The sequence below is a fragment of the Cebus imitator genome, unplaced genomic scaffold (genome assembly GCF_001604975.1).
Source record: "Cebus imitator isolate Cc_AM_T3 unplaced genomic scaffold, Cebus_imitator-1.0 Scaffold1, whole genome shotgun sequence".
NCBI classification, from domain to species: Eukaryota; Metazoa; Chordata; class Mammalia; order Primates; family Cebidae; genus Cebus; species Cebus imitator.
The window spans coordinates 710,888-729,084 of NW_016107316.1; the positions used below are offsets into that span (position 1 = coordinate 710,888).

General features: G+C 38.7%; 1 protein-coding gene across 3 annotated transcripts in view; it reads right to left on the reverse strand.

The window, feature by feature from the left end:
• Positions 1-380: 380 nt before the first annotated feature.
• MBOAT2 (membrane bound O-acyltransferase domain containing 2) overlaps positions 381-18,197 on the reverse strand; it is a 138,661-nt gene continuing 120,844 nt past the window's right edge. For all 3 annotated transcript variants that reach the window (XM_037737128.1, XM_017525074.2, XM_017525085.2), the window contains 5 exons: positions 15,850-15,953; positions 11,600-11,664; positions 10,041-10,173; positions 7,934-8,085; positions 381-6,590 (listed from right to left, as the gene is read on the reverse strand). In XM_037737128.1, coding sequence (XP_037593056.1) covers positions 6,365-6,590; positions 7,934-8,085; positions 10,041-10,173; positions 11,600-11,664; positions 15,850-15,953 — 680 coding nt within the window. In that variant the 3' untranslated portion in view covers positions 381-6,364. The remainder of the gene's footprint in view (positions 6,591-7,933; positions 8,086-10,040; positions 10,174-11,599; positions 11,665-15,849; positions 15,954-18,197) is intronic.

The following is an 18,197-nucleotide window of genomic DNA, read 5'->3' on the forward strand; positions in this document are numbered from 1 at the left end:
AGTGCTCTTCTTTCCAGCAGCCACACCCACAATCTCCCACCTAAATGCTGAGAACTGGCCAACTGTGGGGCCTGGGAGCAGGGGCGTTCCCTTTCAGCTGAGCAAAGTCAGTGTCTTCTTCACTTGACAAGTCTGTTTTAGGAGAGAATACAGATACTATACATTAATTTAAGGTTGTTTTAATTATCTGCAAAGGTGCTTATGCCAATCGTTTCTTTTAAATAATCTTTAAGCAGTTAAAGAGTCATTGACTCTTTAGAATATTATATTATTGAAGAATCCTTCTATAAAAATGACCATTAACTCTCATAACAGGCCCAGTATTCAGTTCTATAAGTGGAATTTAAAAAGCCTCAGATATTAGCAAACACACACACATGTATTTTTAAATTACTGTTTAATCAGTTGTAAAGACACACAAATTAGGAAAAAAAAAAAAACACTTACATGTAAGTTAAAAACACCTTAAAAACCCAGCGATAAGCCACCAGTGCAGCTCTGACACACACTAGAAATCAGTGGTTATGAAACTGGCACATCACAGTTTGACTGACACAGTGGGAGTTTTAATTTACCATACAAGAGCTAATTTATGAATCTGTTGAAAAATAACACTTCTTTAAAAAAATAGTTTGGAATAATAAAAACAGAAAGCACAGAACACCACATTCTATTCTCAACTCGGGAAGGCAAATGTAAATCCTAAATTCTGGCTGCTGGAGTTGGGTCTCTCTCCTCATGTTTGGGTGACTGAGGGCTCAACTACTACTAGGCAGAGATTGAGACACAACATTTAAAGGAAGGCAGGAATGAAATCCCACGTTTTCACTCTGTATATAGAAGAATTTCTCACTTCATTCGATTTTTACTTTCATTCCTATTGCCTTGTATCATGCCCCTTCTGGTTCAGAGGGGCAGTCGTATAAAAGCGACAGAAGAGGGACAAGACTGGTTTGGAACACATTTGTGTTCAATGTTTGATTCCTTTTTCCTTGTGAGAAAGTCAGAGGCAAATGTACTTCACTGATAAATCTGTGCACACAGAACCAAAAATACTTAAAATTGGGAAAGAGGAAGATTTTAAAGGTCTGTCAAATTCTCAACATATATATTTGTGCTTTAATGCAAAAGGACAGGGAGGAATATTAACAAATGCACTTCCTAAGAAAATTAACATAAAAGAAAAAATTAACCTAAAAAAGTGAATATAAAACAGTGAAAGGCAGTCAGTTACCTTTTCTATTTCAAACATGTTACTAAGAAACTGATTAGTGATTTTACTTATGTTTCTCTGTAACTTTTGGTTTTTCATTGTAGTATTTGCATTTCTTTTTAGTGTGCGATTTGGTAAAACGTGGCTGGAGAGATGGCTGTCCATCACTGAGTAAGCTGCAGACAGTGGTTCTGCACAGATCATTACACTATAATATACAGAGCAGATAGTCTTAGTGTTGCGTTTTTTCTTTATCAAAATTGTACTTAAAGAAGAGTTATAATCAGTTTTACAGCTAAGACAAATTAGTTGGTGTAAAAACTGTGTATTTAGACTGTGTTTCACAAAATTTTCCCAGTTAATGGCCTATGGAGCGTGTCAGTCCTTTATTGGAGTTTGCATAATGTTTAAAAAAAACCTATTAAAATAAGCATTATTTTAAAACATACAAAATCATTATTCAGCAGTCTACCAAATTAAAATGTAATTGGCTGCAACCTCTGTACAAGAAGAGCCTCAAAAAGAGGCTCAAGCATTGATTATAAGAGCTTTCCTACAAAATACCGATGTGGAAAATTTCATTTTAAAATTTCTGTTGAATCAGAGTTTCTATAAACAGATTTGACTGCTTGGTATGCAGAAAATCACTGTAGAGACCCTCTACATTCTAATCTATTAAATTTCAGGGTGTATTTTTCTATTCTTAAACACAATTCTTTTCTGTCCGCACTGGAGGTACGCATTGATCAAGACATCCACTTTTACAAGGGCTGTAGAAAACAGAAATTTCAGCATCTAAGATGAGGGCATCAACCACCAGCCACTCATTACATGCACACTGGGTTAAGTGTATCAGTTTTATAAGGTATTGAGGGCAGTTAAGGTTACATCTCACAGTGTTATTTAGGATTCTGCACCTATATTACATCTGACGTATTAAATTTCAGCCAGGAAGAACTATTAATGCCTGAATAAAACCCCATGAAATACTGATTTATATCTAAAACTCTGGACAAATTTTTAGCTGACACAAAATAGTAGGCACCATTCTGAAACAATTATTCTCTCAAGTAATTTTTCTCTCAATTATAATGTAGAACTGTTGAAACCAACTAATTGTGAACAGATGATAATTAGGAAACAAAAATGTATAAATGTCCAGATTTGTTCATGAAGATACAAACTGAATATTTACTATGAATTTTAAATAGGAAAGATTTTTGTCCTAAAACTGTGATCTAGTCCTCAAGTAAAACTATAAATTTATGATTATTTTAATGGCAAAATTTTAAAGCTATTGTTTTCTGTAGTTTAAAATAAGGTATAACTAAACTACATATGTTTTGAATAGCTTTGAGATGTTATATGGTGGCAAACCCTGTTCAGTAGTCACTAGTCTGTATAAAATATCTCATAGCATATATCTTCTCCAAGTTTACACAGCACAAACAAAAACCAAAAAAGCAGAGAAAGCAAAAGGAAAACATGTTTTCTTCAGCAGAGACTATTTGATTATGAAACACTCATTGTAAGAGCTATTGCCAGTAGAAAAAGTATGTTGCCATGCCTTCTGATTTAAGGGATTTCACTGTTATACCATGACAACCCTTTGAAAAGTCAGGGCTTTGAGCTCAAGTAGTAAAAGTCAATGACCTTGACAATCGTGTCGACTGTGAACCTGCCCAAGTCCTTGAATCCTACAGACCTTGCTAATGGCTCTGTCATGACACACAACTGGTGCTGAACTCTTAGAACTAACTCATTTGCTTATGGCTGAGAAACTTGGGGTCTACAGGACAGGTGCTCCTCCAAGTCCTCAGTTTCATGAAAGACAGAACCAGAACGAAGATCTAGGTCTCCTCCCAGGTCAGCTAGTGCTTAAATGTAAGCTATCACTTTGTGGAAACCTCCTTTTTACTGCACATTTTTCTCAAAAGTGGTATGTGTGGAAATCCTGTGAGTGTCACACATGGTGGAGACCAAGAATAAATATATTTCTGAGTCAAATGGACAGTAGTGGCTAATAAGAGTAGTGGTCACTGGACATTTTTGAAGCCAAATAAATCTTCTCTATCCTGCTGGATATTTTAGAAGCTAAATAAATTACCCCAATTACCCTGAGTTCCAATAAAAACACTTACTTTAAAAACAGAATGAGCCACTTATAAAATGGTGACAGCTGAGGCATACCAAATTAAACTAACTCTTGTTTCAAGAAAATAAAATTGAAGGATGAATGATTATTTTTGTTCATTTTTTCCCTGAGTAATATATAATTAACCAAAAGTACAAATATGATATTGATTGATCATCTCTGGAGTGATTTCATGATACCTGAATAGTGGAAAATATATAACATAAATATACATTGAATCTTATTCTGCTGATGAAAAAAAAGCAAGCATATATTACAATGAATCCCTTTCTATTTAACAGGAATAGACATGCCAGTTTAAAATTCTTCTACTCTAAGTACCAGAAGCAAAATATTAATCTTTGTGATTATTACTTCTCCAAACTAGAGGAGAGCTATCCAAAAACCATTTCATAAAAAAAAGTAGTTGTTGATTCAGGGGGATGAAAATTAGTCAAACTGCACATGTAATTATCATCTTCAAAGGAACTGGAAAACCAATCAAATATGTTGCTTTCTAGATGACAGTACAAAGATTATATTCACTGAGCAAGAAATAGGTAACAGTGACACAGGCTTACAGACTGAGAAATAAAGTAAGTTCAGGTAACAGAAATGTGATTATTTGTAAATGGCTAGATAGGCTGAAACCCCTACCCCCGCAAAAAAAAACCACACACAAAAAAACAAAGCCCAACAAGTTTGTATTAAGCCTTCTCGTTTTCACTTATGACATGCCTGAACCTGTCCTTTAAATTCTTAATTTGTTCACTTTCTCTTAATAGCAATCGGATTCTCTGCGACATTAATTAAACTGAGCAGACATTTTACAGGGCACACACTTTCCATGAACAAAGAATGTTCACATATACAGCTGGCAAAATTTTTTTTCTTTTTTCTTTTTTTTTTTTGAGATGGAGTATCCCTCTGTCACCCTGCTGGAGTGCAGTGGCGCAATCTCAGCTCACTGCAACCTCTGCCTCCTGGGTTCAAGTAATTCTCCTGCCTCAGCCTCCTGAGTAGCTGGGATTACAGGCGCTCTCCACCACGCCTAGCTAATTTTTGTATTTTTAGTAGAGACGGAGTTTCACCTTGTTGGCCAGGCCGGTCTTGAACCCCTGACCTCAAGTGACCCACTCTCCTTGGCCTACCAAAGTACTGGGATTACAGGCGTGAACCACCACACCCAGCCAACATAATTTCAACGCATGGGAAAACAGAGAAAATTTATTTAGCTATCGATTTGTTTCCTGAGAAGGAATGGCAGGGCTAGCCTTATCAGATGGAAAACATTTACTTTTAGAAAAATAAAAATAGATTAGGACATTTCTCAACTTCAAAAAAGAAACATGAACATTTTTGCTTACTGAGACCTCAAAAGTTGCAAGTGCATTTGCTTTTCTTTCTTCTTTAAATGAAGTATTACATAACATACACCAGATGGTTGCTGTGTCCTTAACTTCATTTGCAAATTTATTAGTGACCCCACCCACCACAAAAAGAGAGAGAGAGAGAAACCCACCTCAGAAAACTTGCACTTCATTAAACATTTAAGGCAAAAAGAAAAGTAAGTTCCATAGAGAGGCCAAATAAAGGTGAAATCTGAAGACTCCCCCCACCCCTATCACAGGGAGGAGACACAATCCAGGGCTGAGGTCACTCCACTGCCTGGCATCAAATCCCACTCTCCTGCTTTCAGCTACTGTGGCCACCACAGTCCTCTGTGGGATCACAGAAGACACCTAGTAATCCAAGGCAAGATTAATCATGGTAAAAATGGCCCACAAAATAAAAGCATATTTTCCTACTTACAGAATCTGTAACTGATTTTAGTAAGAGTTCACAGCAAAATTTTAATGTGAGAAGGGTTTGAAAATGAATTTATATTATTCTCAAAAAATGTCACCAAGACTTAATGACTTTTAGTTTTCATTTCCCTAAAAGTTTCCCCAATATAAATTAAACTGTCAAGGATAAGAAACTGATTAGCCAGATAGTAACCTACCTAGCAATTTCTCTTTCGAAACCTTTGAGCAACCTACCAATATTATTTTCAAACCCTCTAATCCTACATAATTTATGCCCGACAAATTTCATTTAGAAGTCTGAAGTATCACAAAGTTATCCAACTTTTTTTAAGTCTCACAGGATGGCACAGAGTCCTGGCGTGGGGGAGAAGCAGCCTGCAGATCCACGTCTCCACCCTGTGCGTTCCACTGGAGGCCACACAGCGCTTCATTCCTGCCTTCCTTCGTCACCTCTCTCTTTTAAGAAAAAGAGTAAGCTTAAAATATCACATTACCAAACCTTTCATTATGTTTTAAGAAATTCCTTCTGGAAGTGCTCCTTGACTGTACAAGGTAATTAAATCCTCCAGTAAAATAAGCTACCTATAATTTGGCGTCCATTACTGTTGACAGTTTCACTATGGATTGTAGTCATTTGACATACTTTAAGAGAACCCTTCAAATACTGAGATGTTTATTGCATTTAAAAAAAATCCACATTCTTAAATATCCTGTTTCAAATTCCTCCTAAACTCCTTTACAGCACACAACATCAACTACTGCAATAGTGTTCTCACAATATTACACTTGAAAATACCATTTAGGAACAATATTTTAGGAAATAGAGGGTTTAAGGCAAGACATTCATTTGGAAAAGTTAATTTCTCCCTATCATCGAGATTGACACGATTATTTTTCCACCTCTTCAGTGCCTTGGGATACGCAACGTACATTCAGCAACAGTGCACACGAGTGACCCTACGAACAAGTGCTGAGGTTGGGAGTGCCCACTGAAACATGGAAATATTCTTACATAAGGCATGGCCCACAGGGACATGGCGTGGGAGGGCTTGTTTCACTCTATTTCCAATCTGGTGCACAGGAAATTCCTCATCTATAACTGCCTCATTTCCCCCCAGTTAATCGCTTTTCCAACAAACTCAAACCTTTGAAAAGGTGCTAAGATTGGTTTCTGTTAACATTAAAAAATAGCCCTCAGAGCCTTCCCCATCACTGCTTTAGTGATGAATGTCTCGAGGCTATTTCTTGATTCTGATTGCAAACATTGTTTGTTGTAGAAAAACTGTTCCGTCCCAAAGAATGTTCTCCTTCGTCGAACTTTTTGGATTGTGAGAGCTGAATATTTTCATGTGTACCCTTTCTTCCTTGAGTTTTTTTCACTGGAAACAACAATAATACTAAGATACCAAGGATGTGCAGGCTGTAATACCAGGAGCTAAAATAAAAAGGGAAAAAGTTTATTAAAATTTGATAAATTAATAATCCTTAATAACTGCACACTTGTCAAAACGTCACGTGGCCCACCTTAGGATGTATTTATTTACTACATTCTTATTTTTTCCCCCTCAGGAGAAGAAACCTGACAGTGTGGGCCCGTGGGTATTTATAGCACTGGATAAACCCTGGCTGCTTAGAAGCCTGATTCTAGAGAGCATATTACATTCCTTTGTAAGAGTCATAAAACCATGATTAAACAGAATAATAACAAAAAGTTACATATTAATAGCAGTAGCAATCTGAAAATCTCCCCAATCCAGAGAATTAGAAGTTGAGTCAACAAAGAAAATGTGGAGATAGTTAAGACTTTTACTAGTCTGGCCTCACCTGCTATTTACTATCTCTAAGTTACAAATATTCTAATGAGGTGAGTGACAGGGAAGCAATATTGCTTCTTGATGGTTACTTTCATGAAAAAGAAAAGCCATATTATAAAAATATTACTGGAGACATCATTCCTCAAATTAAATATAAACAAAATGTAACCTAAACTGTATTTATAGCTGTAAATTCAAGTAATTCTGAACAAAGTACCTGGGACAGAAAATCTAACCAACAGCCCAATCACATTTTTAAACATTTACTAATTTTGCTAAAATGGAACCTTTAGCAGGACTTACTTAATGTCTTCCAGTATAATTATTGTCATATTTGATTCAATAATTTTTTGACTATATACTCTGCGCTAGGTCATTCTAAATGCTAGAATAATAAAAAATTTATAAAAGAATAACATTTTTGACCTCTAGAATATCATTATCTAATACGGCGGAGTGGAATTTGGTGGGGCAGGGAAAGGAGGTAAGTAGATTATAAAAATATGGAATTTGAGACAAGACAATTTCTATAATATACAGATCGCCACCGTATTGATCAAACATAAAAGACACAGTGAAAAGGAACAGATAAAATAGAACTTATTTTCCTTTGATTAAAGAAATTAAGATAATTAATAATCCTTTGTAAAGAGCTGGGTTTTTCCCCAAAGAAGTTCAGGACAATCAAACTAAGAAACTTTTGTTAAATTTAGGAGAGGTTGAGGCAGTGGTTACCCAGCTGTTATTTCTCTGTCTAAATCACTCATCTGAGGGTTGAGTGGTATGAGTCATTCCACAGAAAAATGCTGGGACTGATTGGCCCAGGATTAAAACGTAACTGATAATGCGTTTATCAGCAGGAAATGTAGCTGTGGTACTATTTTTCTATTCTACCCAGTAACGAGAAACTTTCTTTTGAAAATAAAGTTATTCCCACTGACAAAGTTTTAAGAGTAACACTTACCTGTAAAATGTGAACGACGGTTTTATAGAAAGAAGTACGAATGGCACAACTGTGTAACTTATTGCTACTTGAGTTAATATCCATGTTATAACATCATACAATAATTTAAGTTGGGAAGGTTCGATGAAATAATGTCTAAAGTTATTTCTCATCTGAAATAAAGAAACAAAAATATTTGCTGTATCTTTACATTAACATTACTTATGAAATTATACTGGTGATATCAACTGAAGGATGTGGAGTGGAATAACTGAAACTCTCATATGTAGCTGGTGTGAGTGTACAATGGCACTGCTACTGTGGAAAAAGTTGGTTCCAAAAAAGTGAATACACATTGTACATACTGTGTATGAGAGAGAGAGAGAGAGAGAGAGGGGATGAGAAACCACAGGGAAGACACAAATGACTAGTGAGTCTGGGTAAAGGGCATATAGAAGTTCTTTGCAAATTTTCTGTAGATTAGATTCTGTATGAAAAAGTTTCCCCCAAAAAAGTTTAAGACAACACTGCCTAGAGATCCCTTAAATCATATATGGTAAAATATAGTATATAAATAAAGTTTAGTTTACCTTCATCCTTAATTCTTATTTAACCTCCGCATTTGTGAAAAACAAAGTATTCCACACTGAGCTTAGGTTGAACAGCACTTAAATAATTTGCATCCACACACGTTATTCATTAATGGAAGGTGGGAAAAACTTCTCAGAAATGGTGTTTTCTAAATATCACTGTTTTAATACCTTTTTTGTCAGCTTTCAAAAGAGTCAAAACATTTGTTTTGAAATGTTCAAACTTAACCAAACATTTTTCTTGTCAAATATATTTATATAGGTGAGACACAGCCCTGCTCTGAAAACACCACATGCACTGTTCAGAGGTGAGTTGGTGCATGGCTACTGCCCTTCCACACAGAGCCCATCATTCTTAGTGGCTAGGCACTGCTCTCTCCTGCCTAGCTCACCACCATGGCAGTCACCTGCTCTTGATTCCCTCCTGTCCACCAATGACAAATCCATCTGTCCTGGGGTATGGGCTTTCAGCATTCCATTCCTGCACTTAAAAACTATACCTGACCCCTCCCATTGCAGACAGAATAGGATTAGGCTTCTTCTCTGCTTGCTGTTCAAAACTTGGTTTTGCTAATGTCCTTCCCATGCCTAGAATGTCATTTTTTCCCCATTATGCTTAACTCACTATTGAGATAACTTTCATCTCTCAAAGTCCGGATCCAAACACCTTTCTAATGAGGCCATCTCTAGTTAACCTAACCAAAAGAGATCTCTTCCATCTCCAAACACCTATGCTACTTAGTATTTGTAACACCCATGGAATCTGTCACACATGGCTTGTGGTGCATATGCACGTCCACATACACACACATGCATAAGGTATGTATACACACATACAACTTATCCACCCCAAAGTACCTTAAAATGGAACAGGGTAAATATCTGCTAGTTTGTTAAATGAAGCCCTCTTACCTCTAGGTACCACAAGCAGCTGTTTCAAACATGGTTTTTGTCATGTCACATTCCTTGGTTTTCAAGGGCTTACACTAAATTACCCTTCTCCTTACCTCTCTCATGTCACCAACCTAATTTCTCAATGTTTCCCAAAATATTACTCTAGGTTCTATCCAGGCAAATACTCTAAAGAACAGTGCCCCATTTCCAGTGTGGCATCTACCTGGCCACAGCTCATCTACCAGTTTGGCCTACCCACAGTCAACTCTTCATCTCAGAGAGGACTCAAAGGTTACGCTTTCAGGAAACATTTCTAAAATAAACCTGCCCATTCTGATCATCTTTATTTAACTCAGTTTTTATCTCTCCTTCAGAAAATTCTGTAAAGACAAAGTAACATTTTGTGAGTGCCTCCTACCTGCCAGGCACACAGAAACATGTTTTCTCCTCACAGGAACTGGGCATGGAGCCTAGCCTGTGGTGTGTGCTCAGCAAACATGCAGTTACACACCTTGCTTCTAGTGGAAAGGACAATACTGATCATGGCCAAGGAAAGAAGATAAACCTTCTAACAGAGATGTACTCAGCCTTTTTAACAGTTTAAGTGGACCATTGAATTGTAAAATAAAATTCTTGATACTTACAGCTCGTGCTGCTAATGTCATTAACACCCCTGTTAGAAACGTTAGATAATATCCTGGGTATACCCCGTGCCAAATGGCAGAGAGAATGAACGTCTGGATAGTTGGACTGAAGGAGGCTCGTTCATAACACACCCTAGAAACCATGAAAAACATGGAGAGCCAAGCGGAGTGAGTGACCCGAGTTTACAAAGCCTGCAATGATCATTCTTTTATTACCTGACAGGATTTAGGGTAACTAGAGAAACAAATACAACTTATCCTAGGCAATAACTTAGCTGTGATCTCAGGGAGGCTACAGTGATTAAGTGTCAAATTTAGGAACATAAATTCCCATCGTCTTACTGGTATATATAGTAAGTAAAATGATCATTTCTAGTATTTGGGAGTCTATACAATTTACAAAAAGAATAAATTTTAACTAATGTTAAGGTTATTTTTGTCCTACATTATTTTATTACTTTTTAAAAAAATATATATCAGTAACTTTCAACTGACCTAATAACACTACTCCTTCTGACAGGCAGACTGAGCTTTCCTATTAACAGGGTTAGAGAACTCAGATGAAAATAAAGTTTCCCTAAGGTATCAAATTTAAAATATAACAATAACAAAAAATAACAGATTAGCTCAGAGGATCTGCAGCCCCTGGGGAGACTGGCAGGCACCCTGAAGAGATGATAGCACATGCTAGTCATCTCAAGGGATAAAGATGTTTAATTTGTCATTAAAAAGGGACACTATAAAAGAAGGCTGCTGAGCGCCTTATCACTATAGGGGCCTTTTCTTAGGAAATAAATTCAAGATAGGGCAATGCGCTCACAGGGACGGTAAGAGATCCCTGGGAGATTCTGTGCCGTTCCCCAGCTCTGTCCTTCACACCTGTTACTCCACTCAGCCTGGGCTGCCTCTACCCTGTTCATGAGACACCCTCCCGACAGAAACCTCAGCTCAAGCACCCACCACGTCCAGGAAGTTCCTCCTGCGTCCCTCTGTGCCCTCGCTGTTCCTGCTTTCTCTCTCCTAATCCTCACCACAGGGAATAGCACGTGTCTGATTACACAGCCGTGTCTTTAACAAAGCTGTGAACTCTTTCACTTTGAGGGGCTAGGTCTTTTTGTCTTACTGGTCTTTGTATCCCTTGACTAAGAAAAATCTGTTGAATTGAAACCTTTAAAACTGGGACTGTTCTGGAGTACCCAGGGCACAAGTACTGTGCTTGTGCCGGCACTTTTGAATTTAAACCACATCTCTACTGAATGGGATCAGAAACTGCAAAGGAGGACACTGGTGACCTCCAACATTGGTGGAGGCCTTTACAGGAGGCTGAGAGGGCAGGATAGCTGCACATGCAGGAGAGCTGCATTCAGGACTCAGGCCAAAACAGTTCTGATTCTACACTGACTTGCCTAGGAGGAGGCCAATAATGTTTCCAAGGGTGACACTGAGGTCACAATGTCACTCAACACCATTAGTTTAATCAAGAACCTGAATTCAGTGAAGCTCAACCTTAAGAACTAGATGCCAAAACACATCTAAAGATTGTTTTTGAAGGAACGCACCTTTTGAGCCAAAGAGCTGTCTGAATATTCCAATTATCAAGAAACATCTTGAAACTTGTTGACATCTGAAAAAAAAGGCAACTTTTTTCTTTGTGTCACAAAATAATGAAGCTTTAAATATAAGTAATAATATATTATGCTAAAATATTAAAACAAAAAATTGCTTAACATCAATGGTAGTATAGTGATTTCTCTTTCCTTAATCCTGTTTTTCTAATATAGTAACATCATTCTATGTAAGAGAAGTTTATTGTTGGGAACACTACAAGGTAAATGGATTGTCACCATTTTCTCCTGTATGTTAACATTTACAAGGGTTGTCATGGAATTCTTCCAAAGGAACTCCTGAGACAGTGTACAAATGCCTTCTGATGGCCTCCCTCTCACACTGAAGACTGGGGTACCCACCTCATTATCTCCTTCCCGCCATGCTCTGCCATGGTTCTGGGTGAGGCAGACATCTACCACAACAACCGGCCCAGCCGTTGTCTCTCAGTGCCCTGGCTACTCTGAATTTTGGGGCTGCCTGTTTCTGTGCTGCCCCTGAAAGAGTAGATCTCCCCACCCAGATCTCTCAGGGCCTCCTATCTTTCCAGTTACTCCCACTAACGCTGTTCTTTGATCATAGAGGGAACCCTTGGTCTCCGGCCTACTTTTGTCCTGTGTAACTCTCTCTTTCTCTGGTCTTGACTTCTGACTATTTTAGATATTGTGTTTCATTATTTACTGCTTTTACATCAGAATCTTTGACGTTTTTGTTTCTTTTCCTTTCATTCATCTCCCTATCAAAATCCTAACTCCAGATCAACCACACTGTCCACCCGCCCCACTGGAAACATCTGCACGCTGTTTGCAGAGTATCACCACATTCCAGACCTTTGTCTTACGTTCATGGTTCTCCACCGCAACTGAGCCCTCAACCTACCAAATAATCCTGTTTTCCTAGACAACTAGTTCATTCTCCTCTTCCTGAAAAAAGCTACTGGACTGAACCATTTGAAATTTTCTTTTCTCTTTTTTTAAAATAAAATCAAGAAGAGGTAAGTGTCAGCAATTTCACTATTCAACCTAATACGCCATCTGTATCTCTGGTCCTCTCACCTCCTTCCTCCCTCACAACAGGTAAGGTAGCATCCTACTTTATAGAGATGATATAAAATCATCAGACTCCAAATTCTCACCATCCAACTACACACTCAGCTGCACACACACTTATCCTGCCCTCCGTCCTGTCTTTATAACGAGAGGTGGCCCTTTTCCTTTAGGGCCAGTCTCTCCACTTCCATCTTCTCAGGGACTTCATTGATCAATAGATCTCTCGCTCCTTCAGCTACAGGGAGAGCTTCACACTCTCCCCTTCAAATCGTCTCCTAATCAGTAAGCACATTCAATCTCTCCATTTTAAAACAAAATTAAACAGCTCTCAATTCCCTGTTCCCCTTAGCTACTCCCCTGTTTCTATCCTCTTCCCTTTATGGAAAATGAACTCCTAGGAGTTGTATAATCTGGCCCTTATGCCAATCCCTCTCCTGAAACTGTTGTTCATAAAACCATAAACAAGGATGGGCGCGGTGGCTCATGCTGGTAATCCCAGCACTTTGGGAGGCCGAGGCGGGTGGATCGCATAAGGTCAGTAGTTTGAGACTAGCCTGGCCAACATGGTGAAATGCCATCTCTACTAAAAATACAATTGGCCAGGTGTGGTGGCAGGTGACTGGAATCCCAGTTACTCGGGAGGCTGAGGCAGGAAAATCGCTTGAACCTGGGAGGCAGAGGTTGCAGTGAGCCCAATCCCGCTACTGCAATCCAGCCTGGGCAACAGAGTGACACTTCCTCTTGAAAAAAAATAAATAAATAAAACCATAAATGATGCAGGCATTTGTGCCCTTCTCTTGGTATCTCAGTGGCACTTAGCATTGATGACCACTTTTCCTTCAGAAAAATTAATTCCTTTCTTTACTTTTTCTTATTCCATACACTAACAGCAGGGGTGATAGCGCCCCCGGGAGGATAAAAATTGGTTCTTAAGGGGCAAAAATATCTTTTTTTATGTATAAATAAATATACATGCAGTAATACATCAATAGGTATACAGATACACTGTGTATCTGTAGTATTAAAATTTCAGGGGGGAAATTATTAGGAAAAGAGTGTCTCAAAAGTCTCCTTAAGGTGTTAATAAAAAACAAAAGGTTAGAAACACTGCTATATCCATCATTCAACTTCAACAATGATCAATTTCTCCCTCTCCTCCATTTTTATTGACAACACTGTTGTTAAGAATACTTCAAACCAAATACCAGACATCTTACTTCACCTGCAATTAGTTCAGAATGTACGTCCCATAAAGACTTTTTTTAAAAACCATGATCAGACAAAATTAATAATTCCTCAACATCATCTAAGCCCCCTTTGTATTCAAATATTCCTGATTATTTAAAAAGGTCTTTTCCAGTTGGTTTGTCAATCAGGACCCCAAAAAAGGTTCATACAGTGCATTTGGCCAAAGCCTCTTTTAATCTGTAATAGCTTGGGTCGCATGTCCCAAAGAACTTCCCACTTTTGATCTGATCTGGTGTTTAATAGACTCTCTATACTCCACATCCCCTCTAAATTTAGAAGGATCTAGAGATCGATTCAGATTTGGTTATCTTGGCAAACTTCAGTGATGTCACTGCTTTTCTTATGGCATCCCATCTCTGGCATTTAATGCCTGACTGCCCACTTTCAATAACATTAAGGCTCATCAGAGGGTCCAGCTTGACCCCTTCACCTCAAGTTTTGGTAATCTCTCCTATTTGGAATGATCCTTTTCACAGGCTAGCAAAACAATGGTTTTCTCTCTCTCTCTCTCTCTCTCTCTCTCTCTCTTTTGAGACAGGGTTTTGCTCTGTCACCCAGGCCACAGTGCAGTAGCACGTTCACGGCTCACTGTAGCCTCCTGCTCCTGAGTAGCTGGGACTACAGGTACTCACCACCACACCTTGCTAGATTTTGTATTATTTGTAAAGATGTAGTTTTGCCATGTTGCCCAGGCTAGTCTCAAACTCCTGAGCTCAAGCAATCTGCCTGCTTCAGCCTCCCAAAGTCCTGGGATTACAGGTGTGAGCCACTGTGCCCAGCTGGTTTTCTCCTTTTTTCTTCCTGGCTACTCCTGAATTGCCTTCCTTTGCCCAGCCTCTCAGTATTGGTGCTCCTTTAGACTCTCACCTCTTCTCATTCTCTCTTCCAGGACTTGAACTGCCACGTGCTGATAGTTCCCAGATTTCACTCTCAGGCTCAGGTGCCTCTGCTGAGTGTCTGACCATGATTTGCCTGGTGGATAACTCAGTAAGTCTGTGACTTGAAGATATTACCTGTCCTTTCAAACTCACATCTATTCTCCATTCTTTATCTAAGTGGAAGGTATCACCATAACCCTAGTTGTTTAAACCAGATTTCTGGGCCTGAGTCATAACTCATTCTCTCTTGCTGATCCCAATCTACCACCAAGTTCTGCTGAGTCTCTTACTCAGCTATCCAATATATTTACATGTTTCTAGCCCCACTGGCAGTATGTTGTTAGGTCACCATCAACTTGGATTAACAAAAATCCTCCTAACAGAGATCTCTGCGTCTGGCGGGAAATACATTCTATATGCCAGATCCTTCTAAAACACCTATATGATCACCTCACTTGGCTACATGTATGATCCATCCACAGTGCCCCATTACTCTTATAAGAAAGTTCAAAAGTCTTACATGGCTGTAAGAATGTGACTGCCCAGCATGCACTTTCCCAGTCACCCTTCATGGCTCCCTAAACCACTAACCAACAAGAGCTGCACACGCTCTCTCGGCCTCCAGGCCCCCCCTACTTGGAGTGTCCGGCTGCCTCATACTTCTTTGGGACTCAGCTTAAACACCATTTTCTTTAGGACTCTCTTCCCTCAAACACCTAAACAAAGAAGCTGGTGTTTCATGAACACCCACAACCCTTACCCCTCTCTGATCACCACCTATTTGACCTTAGTCTATAACCTCCAGGAAATTAAAGCTCCATGAGGGACTAAACTGTACCTATCTTATTCATTGTCTTCAGTGACTAGGGCACATAGTTGACAACCAATATATATTTGTTACATGAAAGAACGAGTGTTAATATTAAAGACCCTTCAATACCACTCCTAGAACATCACAGCATTACCTGTAAAAGCAAACTACAGTACTTACAGTATACATAGTAACTAACTTCTTAATGATTGACTTACCTCTATTTGTTGAATTCTCAAATTGGAAATTAAGTCCCAGCGAGCTGCTCCATTTTTGTCATATCCTCTAAAACCAAAGCCTGCAGCATTATTAATGGCATCAGCTATAGAAGACAAAATTTTTAAGAAAGTATTAATTATCTCCATAATAATCTACTATATTCTCCCAGAAGGTATATGTTATCACACGTTTTATTCTTGAACAGTAAAAGCAGATTTATTCTAATTTTTAGGTCAGAAACGATATCACATACAATGAAAATAACACATCCACGATAATTAGTCAATAAAACATGAGACATTATGCATGAGTTGAGCATAAGTGGAGTTTAAAAGCTGCTGAGGACCGATAGGTAAAAGCGAAGACTCATACAGGAAATGCTCCCCAACATGAGCTGTGCCAGTCGAATGAAGCAGAGTATGCTTGACCAGCTGCCAAGAAATTGCTAAGGGGATGTTTTGCCCTGGGAGCACCAGGCTCTTTTTAATCATATATTTGAACTTTATTATAAACAATAATATATGTGAGGCATAATAGTTTCCTTCCATTTTTTTTTCTTTCTTGGTTCACCAGAACTTTATGTCTCCAGAATTTTTAAAAAATAGAGATATGGTCTCTCTCTGTCACTGCCCAGGCTGGAATGGCAGGTTTATAGCTCACTACAGCCTTGAACTCTTAGGCTCAAGCAATGCTCCTGCCTCAGCCTCCTGAGTAGCTGCGACTGCAGGTGTGCATCATCACGCCTGACAAATGTCTTTTTTTTTTTTTTGTAAAGATAGAGTCTCACTATGTTGCCTAGGCTGGTCTCGAACTCCTGGCCTCAGTTGATCTTCCCACCTTGGCCTCCCAAAGTGCTGGAATTTCAGGCATGAGCTACAGAACCGAACCCAGAATTTGTTTCCTAATCCTTTTCACCACAATGCTCAATTAGTCATTTTTGCTTTATGTAAATGCTTGATTAAGCTGCAAAGAAAATTTCTGCCTCAAATGAGCCCTTTTCCAATCAACTTGAAAACTGTTTATGCTATGTGTATGACCAAAGAATAAACAAACTGAAATCCATCAAAGCCCAGCAAAATAATATGCCTATACGAACATGTATCTTAAAATTGTTTTATTGTTTATTAGTGTATTTTGTACATCAAACAAGATCTTTTAAAAATTACACTTTGGGGGAAAAGAATAAACAAGGTTTACTACTCTGTCAGATTTAATGAGGTCAGCCGCCTTTGTTCAATTCACATAAATATGAGCCTTTAAGGTAAGCATAGTAACAGATTCAACAGAATTAAAAGTAAACTCTATGAACCACATGGGCAGCATACCCATATAAATGGCTTCTGGGAACTCCCTCCTTCAGCATGGTTGCCACCACTTCTGATTTGTTCGTGTATTCACCCTCTCCACCTTTTTTAGCCTACTGTGATCTGAGAGCAATGAAACTCCTAACCACCTTCTCATTTGGCAACAAGATTGACTCAGGGTACGGTCAACAGCAACGAAACGAGAAGAGAACTGGGGAAATCAAACTGTGAGTGTCCACCTTCCATGTCCCTTGTCCCCCAATCTCCCTTCACAGACCCCGCCTAATCTTTACCCCAGGTAACGTAACTCCCAAGAGAGCTTCCAAGTTGCCATTACATACAGATCTTCCAAGTAACTGACCATTAACATTAATTCAATCTGTCCTTACACGGGCTAAATGTTTTTCAAACTTGAGTTAGAGGGAAAAAAACTGCTCAGATCCCAATAAATCCTTTTTTTGAGGTGATAAGGAGAAGAGGGCAGGGCCACAGGGCTGTGGAGACAAGAAACCTGATTCCTATTTGAGAACCCTGAATTAAGGAATTAAACACAATACAGGCTGCCTATCCACTAGCACCCATGAAATTATAATTTGAAAAATGTACATGTGGACACAAAAATCAGAAAGTAACCGTCCACATGATCCAGAATATATTCATACTATTTTTAAAATTATTAACAAAATACAAAAACAAAATTAAAGAATTTTGGACTGTTAGATTTCCCAAAAACAGATTTTTGAACCTCCAGAGATCATTAAACTCCAATTTCACAACCAAATGAACAGTTAAAAAAAGGTAATGGGGTGGAGATGAACATGGGCACATGCATGCTGAGCCTCAGCTGGTTTCTCCACTGACAGAGTTGACACCTGAACTTCAGGGCTTAACCATTACTAGGACCTCAGCTATTACTTGTGTTAAGACAGTACAGACAGGCCGGGCGCGGTGGCTCAAGCCTGTAATCCCAGCACTGTGGGAGGCCGAGGCGGGTGGATCACGAGGTCAAGAGATCGAGACCATCCTGGTCAACCTGGTGAAAC